Below are 12,694 nucleotides of genomic sequence, written 5' to 3' on the forward strand. Positions count from 1 at the left end.
ATGGGCCGACCATTTGACGGAGACCTCTCGGAAGGTCCATTTTCGGCAGTCGAATGCTCGCGTTCCGCTTCGCTAGCGGGGCTTTTTGAACCACATGGCGATTTCGGCTGCAAGACAGCCGGCCATTAGAAGGGATGGAGAGGATCTCTCGGGCTGAATACAAGCCACTGTCACTGTCAAGTTCTCGCGATCACTGCCAATGGTTTCAAGTTGAGACCTAACGAAGCCTATGGAGATTCGCCTCCTGAAAAGGATTGGTTCTTTAGATTCGGTGGTGAAAGATCTCTGAATCTGCTTATGTTTCAGGATCTCCCGTGCTTTGGCCATAAAAGAGAAAGAGAGGATCTCTCGTGCTGAATATTTAGTTGTGTCGTACGTGTGGGGGACGCTCCTAACGTGGGTTCTTCGTCTGGCATTCGGACCAGAAGTACGTACATGCACCTACGACCATATTAAAGATTTGTTCTTAGAGGACCATATTAAAGAGTTTAACAAGCTAATAAACGGGGTTAAGTGCATAACCATACGACCACGTACATAATCTATCAATCAAAGAATGTTGGCGAGGAGATTATTAGTGAGCTAACTTTAGAACCTATGATAAGATTGTTGGGATACAGACCAGACGGTCTAAGGAACTAGGTAGATAAATGGCAACGAATCATAGAAGGATAGATCAATCTCTTACATATAGTTGAGGATGGACTAACGTATGAAGGATAAAGTACAATCTCTTACATGTCCCAAATGTGCATATGGGACATAAGATCATCTCCCAGATGATTGCAAATAACTTCAGCTGGGAAACCCTCCCAATAAGCGCCAAATCCAATACATATATAGAGCTTCCAAATTTAAGAAGAAAACACTCTTCGAAGCTCTTTACATTAACTGGGTCTTCCAAAATCCCCACGGTGATGGTACCCTATTTATAACATAAGGCTCAATCATACAATATTTTCTCCTGGAAAAAATTAAAGGGCAAAGAGGTTGAGGATGATGCTATTGCCCTTGATTCCTTGGATCAAATCCATCGCCGTATCCTTGAAATGGTGACCATCCAAAGTAGGAAGAAGAAGAAGAAGTCCTTGATGGCTCATTTGGCTGCTCCTGTTGTTGCTGCTGCTGGTTGTAGTGGTAGGGCGATGAGCTAATTGTAGAAGACGATGTCGATGACGTTTGTTGCGAACCAAAAGGTTCTTGGCCATAGAGATTCGAAACATGATAAGGAAAATCAACATCTGTACTCGATAGAAGCTGTGCATACTGAGCCAGGTCTGGAAAAGCCGCTTGCGGATATGGAGTAAAAGGTGTCGGCTGAGGATTGATTTGTTCAACATGGGCGCCCGGGTTTTGGCAACTTGGATTAGAGTATGAGGTGTAATCGGGGTTGCCATGAACTCGTTCGGGGAAATTGAGCTTAGCCTTGGTGCCTTTGAACTTGAGAGCTGCCCGATCATATGCCAAGGCCGCATCCTCGGCGGTCTCGAAAGTGCCGAGCCAAACACGGGCTGCTTTCTTGGGGTCGCGTATCTCCGCTGCCCATTTTCCCCATGGCCTTTGTCTTACTCCTCTATAGTGCTTTTTCCTAACACTCTCTGTGCAAAATCAAGCAAAACAAAGCCTTCAGAGTACAGGCACTTTCTCATAGCTTTGTCTACCTCACTCACTGTACAAAATACCGATGATCTATGGTGCTAGACTGGAAAAGAGACAACTTCACATCTTCTTCCAAACAGCTTATTTGAGAGCATGCTATATCAAAATCAATATCGATAAGGCACAAAATCCATCCCAATGTTGCTTTCATGTGGAAATGTGATGACATACATGATTACCCAATGCTGATGCATGAACCTATCATCCTTCTCAAATGAATTCGCTTGGTAGTATAAAAGTGTGGTTTGATTATAGTAATGAGCACACCAAGTTCTTGTTCATCACCTAGTTTCACGTGTATTGCTTAATATCTCGTGTAGTAACAAGATGCAAGACTTTTACAAAGTGTAACGTTAGGGGTGAGCAATAGAAAACATTTCATGTTAACCATGGTGAACGAGATACAATAAAGTTAAGATGAAGTTTGACAAGTACGTATCATTAGAGATCGGTCTACGACAAAACTACACGGCAAATACGTTACCAACACTCCCAAATCTTGGGTTCATATCTTGACGCAGCCATGCCAATCTACTTCCCATGGCAAAGATCATTACGATCGTTTTCACACAACGCATTCGTCTAACTACGTTCAGTTTATATATGGAAGTTTATGCGATTGAGTAATTTGGTGGATGTGACAAATGAAAAAAATGAAATTTCAAAGCAGGAATATCCTAGTAAAAGTGAATTGATTGTGGCATCCAAATTCAATGCGCATGTTTTCATCATGGTGGACCATCAAAAAGATTTAAGAGGGTTGGCAAGGAATCACTATCCATGTAGAGTACTCGAACTAGGAACTAGACACGATGGAAATGCATATGCACCACCACCAGCAACAACCAACCGACTTCTCTTCTTCAAAGACCGGGGGGAAAAGCAAAATATTAGGAAATGGGACAAGAGAACCAATAGGGCGTAGGTCAAGGCCGGTGCTGGCCAAAATGGAAGGTAGTGACTCACGTAATCCCGAATTTTCAGACAACAAGAACACCCCCCACAAGCGCCAAGCACGATAGCTTGGTAGGTAAGGACATCTTTGGACGTTCAACAGAAACAATCGAAATTGCAAACGTGGGCAACGAGGAGCGCCTGTCGAACCGAGACACGTACCCTCGTCGCCTTTGCTTTGTAGAATGCAGAAGAAAATCTAAAACATGGCAAGTTGGCAACTATGGTAAATTAACAAAGAGCGCTAAAGATGGAACATCTCAGAGAGAGAGAGAGAGAGAGAGAGAGAGACGTTTTGGCGGAAAGTTAGAATAATACAATGAACTTGACCATGTAATTCGACAAGCACATCATGCGCAGCTATATTTATTCTTACGTTATCCGGGTCTTTATATTCCCACTCTCAGCCCATCGAGTTCGGCCGAACTAGGAGTAAACATTCAAGCTTAGCCTCTTCTTTTTCTTCTTCGGTTGAAAAATAAGTTAAATAACCCAAAGCAACATGGAGAGAGAGACCAAACGACAAATTTACAGCAGATCTTCCCTTTTCTTACCAGATTCAGCAAAGGAAAGCAAATGATACACGCGACAACCGATCGAAGAAACCCTTTAACCATCATTTAATAGTTGCACTCAGCTCTCAAAATAGATTTGATAGTGGACTCATTGCACGAAAGAAACAAAAAAAAAAAAAAAAAAAGGAAGGATTCAAACACACCCCGAGAGAGGGTCAACTGGAGTTTAGGGTTTTTGCGACAATCTGACCTTGATCCGGAGCTCGCTGAGGAGGGTCCCCATGCTCCTCTTGCACCGGCGCTGCCGGATGGTCGGTCGAGCTCGGGGTGTCGTCACTGGTGGAAATGACCTGGCTCAGAGCCGAGACCATTGCCGAGACGTCGGTCTCGGAGAGGGAGGACTCGTAGGAGGCGAAATCGTCCTCCCTCTCCGTTTCCTGCGATGATGCTTCATGAGGAAGCGGCCGCTTTCCATGTCTCCGATCCACCTTTTCGCGAGCTTTTGGGATGGCCGATGGTAGATCGTGCTGCGTCCTTGTAAGATAGATCAAGACATGGACTAGGTGACGACACGGGAATCAGCGCTAGGTGCGAGGACAAAGGGTTTGGAGGTTGATAGTGATGGTGCAAGTGAGCTAGTAGGGCGATTTTGGGAGAGACCGGAATTTGCCAAAAGCGAGGAGGGTTTTGGCTCGAGGGAAGAGGAATATAGGGTTCCGAAATGGGAAGGCTTGTTCAACGGGTCTCCCCCTCTATATATACACACTCCCTTATTAGTTCGCTAAGAGATGCTTATTTCTTTTTTAGAAACTGCTAGTCTGACGGTCATGTCGATTAGCTTTAAAAAATAAAAAAAACGATACCACCTTGTAAATACTTTATCTATTTGACGTATGGTCCTGTTTGTCTTCGGGCCCTCCGTGTTCCTAGAATTTGCATCTTGCCGAGCCCCCTTGCTTTGGCGAGCACTCCACATCCATGTGGATGAGGTACGAATATAGTCAGTCCACGCACCACATATATGTTGAAGAGGGCATATTGGTCTGATACCATCTATAATGACTCGGCTCACATGAATACATAACCACACGACATTATGACCATTTGAAAGTGAGTGTTGACTTATGCATCACTTAATAAGAGCTCTCCCTATCAGCATGGGACTCGGGATGCCGCTCGACTATTGATGGAATGAATACGGTTGTCAAAATTAGACACATGGTCACCTAAACCCCACTTCTGTAATACTTTTTCTGTACACATTAAGTCCATCGAAAATCTCTCTCGATATCTAGACAATTAGACAATCCACTGCCTAAATGTGGAACTCGAGAGAAGAGGCATGAAGAAAGCAATTGTCGAATGCTAAATCGAGTTTCAACAGCTGAAACTAATTTGGTTGTAGAAATTCACAAAGTACGAAAGGTTTGGTTCCTAAAAGAACGTGAAAAATAGTAAATACCATGTTTTATAGGAGTGCTAACAAGGGCGGGGGATGACCAATGGTTCTATTCCACAAACGTGTTTGATTGCCAAAACGTGAATTACACTAATGGGACGTTTGCATTAAAAAAAACAAAGAACTCTATTCTAATTACTACGAAAAAATGGAAGATTTAGTTACGATTAGAAAAACGTTTTTCTATCTTAAGAAAGTAGCGGGACATGAGCCCCGCGGCCGAAAATGACCCAAAAAAAAAACGCCTTTACGCTCTATTAAGCAATTTCACATACTAACCTTGAAACCCAACAACTCTCTATGAGTATTTACACCCCAAAAACCTATAAATCTATCTCCCTGTGTTTTTTTAGGTTTTGCGCTTTTCCTCGCATTTGGAAGCCTGTTGGAATATTTGCTGACATGTGGTGCGTTGAAAATTAAGGCAATCCCAAAGATTACTTCGAGGAAAAATTGACCCCGCAACCGCCAAACGTATCTCTGCCTTTCGCGGATTTCGTGGCCCCAGAGCAGTCGTCGCCCGAGCCATGAATGATGTCCACGTAATGAATGACATCCTCATGTCGAATTTTGCCATTGAAATTTTGTACTTTGTCTAGTTTTTAAATTTTGGCAAGAAAATTATTAATGCCTTAACTTTTGGTTTACAAAGTAAAAAAAAAAAAAAAAGGTGCAAAATGACTATGAACCGATCTTTATATTCCAAGGATTATTCATTTGAAATTTCATTCTTTGCGGGTCTCGCTCACTTTTCTAAGCGGCACAAACCGAAGGAGGGGTACGAAATACTTATTTTTGGTTTGAAAGGTAACAATCAGTACAGAGTACTATAAACTTGTCTTATTTTGTTCGTCTCGTAGTTCATTGTCGTCGCATTTTATAACACGTGTTTTCCAAGTTGGACGTACTTAATCCGTCTCGACATTTGTATAAATTCAAGAAATTAACCTGTGATGTGCAAGATATCATTTTCGAAATCACTATTTATATTTTTTGGAGTTTAATTAACCATTCAAATTACCGTACTCGTAGAGGGGAGGCCTTCCGAATATTTGACAATGCATATTCTAATGGCCCGAATGTGAAGTAACAACTTTATAGTATCAACCCAAACTTGGGCCATGTAATGGGCCAACACAGGCCCAACAGGCTTGTACTAGCTGTCCCAGTCCCAATACAAACACTGCATTGCCATTCTAGCCACGATTAGTAATAGCCGCGCCTTTTCTACTTCCACTATAATTAAAACACTTCCAATTACGGTGTTTTAAGTGTTTTGATAATACTAACTCTCGTGGGTCATACCCTTTTTTTAAAAGCATCCATTTTGCTTGGTTGTGGTCTCCCGTTTGTTTTTTTCTCTGTCTTTTCTCATGGGTCCCATTTTCCGCCTTTCTTTTTGCTTCTATCCGTTCCCTCTCAATCTGATCATGGTTCGAGCCTTGGTAGTATCTGAAAGGGGAAAAAAAAAAAAGAACACTCTCCCTTGTCGTTTGCCTCTATCACTTGCCATCTATACCACGTTGCACTCATTAATCTTTAAGCGGAGTTTGAAACCTAGGAACAACATACCTATAAAGTATTGCATCGAACTTCTTAACAGCGATCAAAACACCGAGATTCAAACAATTGACAGGCAACTGAGCCTCCTCATTGCATAAGGGCTTGGACTTGAGGGTCGAGTTCGCAATCATCTCTTCAGCCCTCTCAATCATATTATATATTTAGTTCATACCCAAGACATGGTAAAGTCGGATAAAACAGGGATATAAACCGAATAAAACTACTCATGGGGAAGTAAGATAAAGGTGGATATGATTTTTAATATTCATAATATAAAAATTTATTTTTCTCAAACAACGTACTTCTTGAATTAATAAAATTAAACTATAGTTGAATATAAATAATACATTAATCATAATATCAAAATATCAAAATAACAAAAAATAGCAAAAATTCTTTTTTTTTTTTCATTTCTTTTTGGTTAGTGTGGTAGCATTTAGAACAAAATCCCACGTTGGAAAGTTGATAAAAAGATGTAGGTACGTGTGTTTCGCAGAAAATGAATTATTTGAAAACACTTTTCTAAAACTGAACGCTTGCATTACTTATAATAATCAGTTAATAAAAAATATTTTTCTTATTTGGTTATGCCTTGATTGGCCAAATCGTGGCTTCGACCTTGCCCTTATCTCAATTAATCTCTCCTCCCCTTGGCCCATTAGAGAATTGGTCATGCTTTGATATGTGGCTCAATCGCGACTGGTTGACAAAACAATGCAGACAAGGGAAGCCGGCAAATTGGATATGTAACCTTGAAAAAAGTATTGTCTTTGAGGATTGGACATGGGGTCCCAATCCCTTATTCGTCAATTGTCAATAGTAAAAACCTCTTTACATTGACTAGTTATCATAAGTGATGCAATTGTTGTTGAAATACTTTTTTCCGTTGACTAATTATTATAAATGATGCAAATGATCATGTTATATAAATATCGTTAAAATTATTCATTTTCTACGAAACAAACTCATCCAAAGTGTTTATAAGTATGTATACAATGATAAGCATTGTTTTTTTGCACAATATTTTTGTACTTAATTTTGATGACACTACATTATCACGATTGACTCGAATTCTTCGGATGCGAATGGAACGACTGGAATTGATGGATGAAATCATTCGGTTTGAAATGTACAAAACGGATGTGGACCAACCTACTACTTTTGATTTTGTCCTCTTAATTTTTTCCAATCCGTCAATCACGTCTCTCTCTCTTGTGGCCATCAATCAGTTATGGTTAGTAACTTTAAGGCTCTGTTAGTGTGGAAAAATGAGTTGTTTTCGAAAAATAAATTTTAGGAAAATAATAATATTTTTGGGTGTTTGGCTGAATCTTGAAAATGAATTGGAAAATATTTTCCATCGTTCGGTATGAAAATTTTTGTTTTTCTCTTTTCTTTCAATTTGTTTTACTTTTTTTTTTCTTTTTCTTTCTTCTTCAATTGGTCGCCGACCACGGCGACGGCTTGCGATCGGCCGTAGTTGAGGCTCGGCCTCGCTCGATTGTGGCCGGGCCTCGCCACAGGCTAGCGAGGCTCGAGCTTGCCTAAGGCCGGTCGCTAGCGATTAGCCAAAGAACAAAGGGAAAAACAAAATAAATAATAAATAAAGAAAAATAAAAGAGAAAAAAAAATAAAAAAAAATGTGAAGAAGTCGAGGAAAGAAATATAAGAAAAATGTTTCCTCTTCTCAAAAAGAGGAAATCATTTTCCCCACTTTTGAAGGTATTTTTTTCACGAGAAGAAAATATTTTCTTTGACTTGTTTATTTTCCAAGAAACAAACACTAGAAAATCCGAAAAATATTTTCTTGGAAGTTTTTTTCTGCGAAATGAATAAAGCCTTAATTGCAAATAATAATGGCCTTTTACTCCATTGAGATGGTTGGCCTTGCAGCAGATGCATAACTTGTCTTTCACGAAATCACAAATTTGACTCGGGTCGTGAGCGAATCTATGAACAACTCGTGTTTCATTTCCTAGCTGTAACATGTCAGTATTTCAATTAGAGGTAGTTGTTTACCATGCGTTTCCGTAAGTTTTTAACATTTCATGAGAAATAACAACCGACCAGAATCATTAGTAGTTTTCGTTTCTCTCTTCAGTAAACTATCTTATTTATCTTGACTTCCCTTTATATTTATGTAAATTTTTGCAGTCTATTAGCAGGTGATTGTCCTCATTCGCTGTAATTTCTCTTGTCTGGTGTGTGGATATCCTAAAATCGTTGGGATCCCAATTATACTACAAGATTCGCAACTTGAAAATGTCGACAATTGGTAATTAACTACTAATACCGAAAGTTACCTCGAATTATCATAAGCGAGAGTACATCAACTTAATAATTGTCTCCACCATTGTAATTTACATGTACCACTTTGTAAATAAACTTTAGTAGCCTTCCGCGAGAGGTAGTGTTGCTCTTTTATGTACCAACAAGATGTTAGAATTAGATGACAATAACGTTTGTTCCTTCCATTATAATTATGAATTCAAAGCTTCAATAAGAGCACTCCGAGTAAAATCCTAAATTTACCCAATCGGTCTAGGGGAGCGAGCCCTTAAAATTGGGTGTGTGCAATCAGATCGGGTAGAATTAGGAGCCGAACTGGACCACCCGATAAATGGGTCTGAGTCTCGATTCCAACATGAACAAATCCGGTTCTCGATTCTAAATTTTTGGAACTAGTTAGAATAAATTCGATTTCTGATTCCAAGTAAAGACCCACCTAGGAACCAGACCGATTTTGGGAACATGATCGGTTTTAGAACCGATTCTTAGCTACAGTAAAAATCACATTATTTTTCTAAGTTGAGTCTAACTTTGCCTCGACTCATTTATTTCATCGCCATTCTTTGTCACCTCTCTCTATTCTTTGGAGCAATATTTTTATGGATGAATGGAGTTCAAAATTTTATTTTGATGAATGGAAAACGAAGTTTTATAATTTATATTTTATGTTACGCATTTAAAATTTTTATTGTTTATAATTCTACGTGGTTACGCATTTGAACTTTTCATCGTCTATATTGGTACGTAACCACGTGTTTGGTGGATATGAATTTAAGGTGATTATCTTTTACTTTGAGTCGTTTTGTTGCTTACATAATTTTGATGTAGAAAATGAAATCAAAAAAAGGAAAAAAAAAAAGGTTTTCGGGGTATACCCTGAGCCGGATTGGAAAGCCCGTAGGTTCTAGAACTGATTCAAAAAAAAAAATGGTAGATTTTATGCTCAAAAAATTGAGAGTCGAACGGATCCTGAAACCGATCACCCTTACTTAAAATCGCCCGGCAGTGGATTGTGTGAAAGATGGTCCATCACCACTTTAGAACTAAAATAAAAGAAGAAAATGTTCTTCCAGTGCTCGTGTGTTTAAAGGGTACTATAATCCGTAACCTTCCGATTAACTTTCCTGTGGAGTTCGTGAACTACCCCAAATAATATTTGCAACATTTTTTCTCAGTTTGTAAGTTTCATCCAGGAATAGTAATTTTCCCATATTTTCGCAAGTTCAATGGTCTAATTGCCATGTATCTTTCTTTTGTTGTTCTTTTACTTTAAGATTCGTAGTAATTTTCCTTATGTTCTCATAAATTTGAGGTCCCATCGTTGCGAACCTCCCGTTAAATTACCCCTTCATTAGAACTTTCCTTTACCGTCCACGACACTAGTAAAGTACCTGTAAATATCCTTCGGAGATTTCTTTAAAAAGCAGTAATTGTGATTATGGTATTATTGTAAAACGCTAGAAGGAGGGCTTGAATCTCCGACCTTGTGGTTAACAGCCACACGCTCTAGCCAACTGAGCTATTCCAGCTTGTGGCTTGGATACACTCACTAAATAATAAGATTTAAGTTCACAGGCTTCATTTAACCAAAAAATGTAATGGCACGCATGTTAACGATTCTCTGCTTTAGAAGTACCTCTTGAACAAAAATATGTTTGGTAAAGTAACTTCTGAAGCTGAAATTCATTTGGTTACATAACTTCATTTTCCTACATCTGAAGTAACTTTTTGCTTCAGTAATTATTTTCAACCCACTTTCAGAAGTACAAAAAAAAAAAAAAGAGTTACTTCTTTTTCAAAAGTAGAAATCTCTTTCACACTTTGTCTTCACTCTTTCTCACTTCGGCCTGTTTTCATTCTCACTCCCAACCGTGCCTCTATCGTAGCCGCCAACTGCCAAACACCGCCACCACCACTATCGACCACCGCCCACCATCATTGTTGAGTCGCCATCTCCGACCGTCGAAGTAAAAAATAAATAATAATTTTTTATTGTTAAAAAATTAAAATAATTTCAATTGCATGAAAGTGTTTAGCAATATCATTTTTCTCAATAAATTATAAGAAAAAAAATTAACTTTTAACTAAAAGTTAATTTCTAAAGTAGAAGTGTTGCCATATGCGTTCTAACAACCCAACCACCACCTCCCGCACGATGGACAGCAACGATTCACGAAAACTGAGGTCAACACAGTTGGGATCCAACCTTCGATGTTGGGGATGACGAAGGACACCGACGCTAGGGTTTCTTCCGGTGAATCGCGAACAAGGCAAAGGTGCTTCCCTCAATTGGTTGGAAATTTGTCACTCTGAGTACTGCGGGATGGGGTTCATCGCGGTCTGTTCATTTTCACATAAGTTTGCCTGAGAGTATTTGATACAACTTGGTGTTTCACGATCAAGAATTGCATGATGATTGAAAATTAGTTTAGCCCTAGATTGCGTGGGATACTAAAGAGCTCTAATAGCATGATTCCTCCTATTTTCAAGAAATTTCGTTCTTTCCATGATATTCCTATTCAAAAGTTATGCATAAATAAAACAAAATTCGTCAAAAAAGATTGTCGGAAAGATGAGTTACACTATTCGAAAGATTTGCCCACTCAAAAGGAATGCAATTGGGCAAATGACTGAAGAAATACTCTAATAGCACGATTCCTCCTAATTTCGACAAATTTCGTTCTTTCCATGACATTCCTCTCGAAAAGTTATGCATAAGCAAAACAAATTTCACAAAAAAAAAAAAAAAATTGTCGGAAAGATGAGTTACACCGCCCGAAAGATTTGCCCTCTCAAACGGAAAGCACCTGGACAAATGACTGGAGAAACGTTCTAATAGCCTAATTCCTCTTATTTTCGAGTAACTTCGTTCTTTCCACGATATTTCTCTCGAAAAGTTACGCATAAGTATCCATAGTATTTGGACCAAAAAAAAAGTATCCATAGTATACTTATTAGAACACAGTTAACGAAAAATGTTTATTTTCAAAATACGAATTACCCCCACAAGATAGGATATGCAAGACACTAAACACATAGACTTCTAACACACTTCAACAAAAACCTCTAATGTTTTGTATTTTCACGTAGGCTTTATTTGTTTCGCAAAAGATGAATAATTTGAAAAAAAAAATTCATAAAAGTAATTGCTTATGTCACATATAAAAATGAATAAACAAATAATCTTTTTGTCGTTCATGATAATAGTTAAATATAAATTATTGTCGATAGGGAAAGTATTTATCATTGGGTAATTATTCGAAGCGATACAAGCAATTATTTTTAAAAAAATATTTTTCAAATTACTTATCTTTTGCAAAAAAAAAAAAAAAAACGCGGCTTAACTTATTATATGCACTATTGACAAAAAAAAAACTTATTATATGCACTACGCACGCTTTGATCTTGACATAATTGCATATAATTAAAAAAAAAATTGAAGAGAATTTCAAAACTTAATATAAGTACTTAAGAAAACTTAGAAGGAAAAGAATACAAATAGAAAATATTTTCATAAATCCATCTTCGTAACAAAGGAAGTGTTAACACCACGAAAAATCTAAAATTAATACACACGTGATAAATTTATCCTAAATTAATTTTTTGAGCATAAAAAATTTCAAACCGATGCACATGTGACATAATTATCTTTCATTATTTTTTGTTAAATTTTACAGTCGAAATCGTAAATTGGATAACATGTGACAGTTGGCGGATATAGCAGTTTGCGATTTTTATTCTCCATTTATCACAAGTGTACCGGTTTGAAATCTCTTGTGATATTAATTCAATTCAAAGGAAATCGACGGAGAGTAATTTTGTTAGCAGTATACCAATTTAGGATTTTCATGATCAAAAAATTAATTTGAAATAAATTTATCGTAAATATAATCGATTAAAATTGGAATAAAACTTTGGGAAAAATCCAAAAAAGGGCCCGAAGTCCTCATGTTTTTTCAAATAAGGGTCCCAAGTGAATGTTGTTTCAAAAAAGGGCCCGAAGTCTTCATTTTTTTTCAAATAAGGGCCTCAAGTGAATACTGTTTCAAATAAGGGCTTGAAATGATCATAAAATTTCAAAAAAAGGCCTAATTTAAGGGTATTTTAGTCTTTTCACTTATTTAATTTTTTCTTTTTTTATTATTCATTTTGTTTTCTGTTTTCTCACCCAAAAAAAAAAAAAAAAGGAAAATTGGACATTCACAAAGGGACGGAGGCGAGGCGGGGTCGCCGGCGACCCCGCCGGTCAGAGGCG

General features: G+C 38.1%; 1 protein-coding gene and 1 non-coding gene across 2 annotated transcripts; both read right to left on the reverse strand.

Moving 5' to 3' along the window:
* Positions 1 to 684: 684 nt before the first annotated feature.
* Positions 685 to 3,861, reverse strand: LOC115753181 (ethylene-responsive transcription factor ERF113). Its single transcript, XM_030691696.2, has 2 exons — positions 3,379 to 3,861; positions 685 to 1,598 (listed from the first exon to the last, which is right to left on the reverse strand). The coding sequence occupies exons 1-2, from the start codon at positions 3,497 to 3,499 to the stop codon at positions 1,003 to 1,005; spliced, it is 717 nt and encodes a 238-aa protein (XP_030547556.2). The 5' UTR covers positions 3,500 to 3,861; the 3' UTR covers positions 685 to 1,002.
* A 6,033-nt stretch (positions 3,862 to 9,894) lies between these two features.
* Positions 9,895 to 9,968, reverse strand: TRNAN-GUU. The gene has a single exon. It is a non-coding gene; the product is annotated as a tRNA-Asn (tRNA).
* Positions 9,969 to 12,694: the final 2,726 nt, after the last annotated feature.

The sequence above is a fragment of the Rhodamnia argentea genome, chromosome 6 (assembly GCF_020921035.1).
Source record: "Rhodamnia argentea isolate NSW1041297 chromosome 6, ASM2092103v1, whole genome shotgun sequence".
NCBI lineage: Eukaryota > Viridiplantae > Streptophyta > Magnoliopsida > Myrtales > Myrtaceae > Rhodamnia > Rhodamnia argentea.

Bases quoted from the DNA above. Each gene is read 5' to 3' on its own strand.
- LOC115753181 (XM_030691696.2), bottom strand. From the start codon at position 3,499: ATGGTCTCGGCTCTGAGCCAGGTCATTTCCACCAGTGACGACACCCCG. The intron at 1,599-3,378 runs GTCAGATTGTCG...GATTTTGCACAG, and splicing joins TCAGCGAGCTCCGGATCAAG to AGAGTGTTAGGAAAAAGCAC.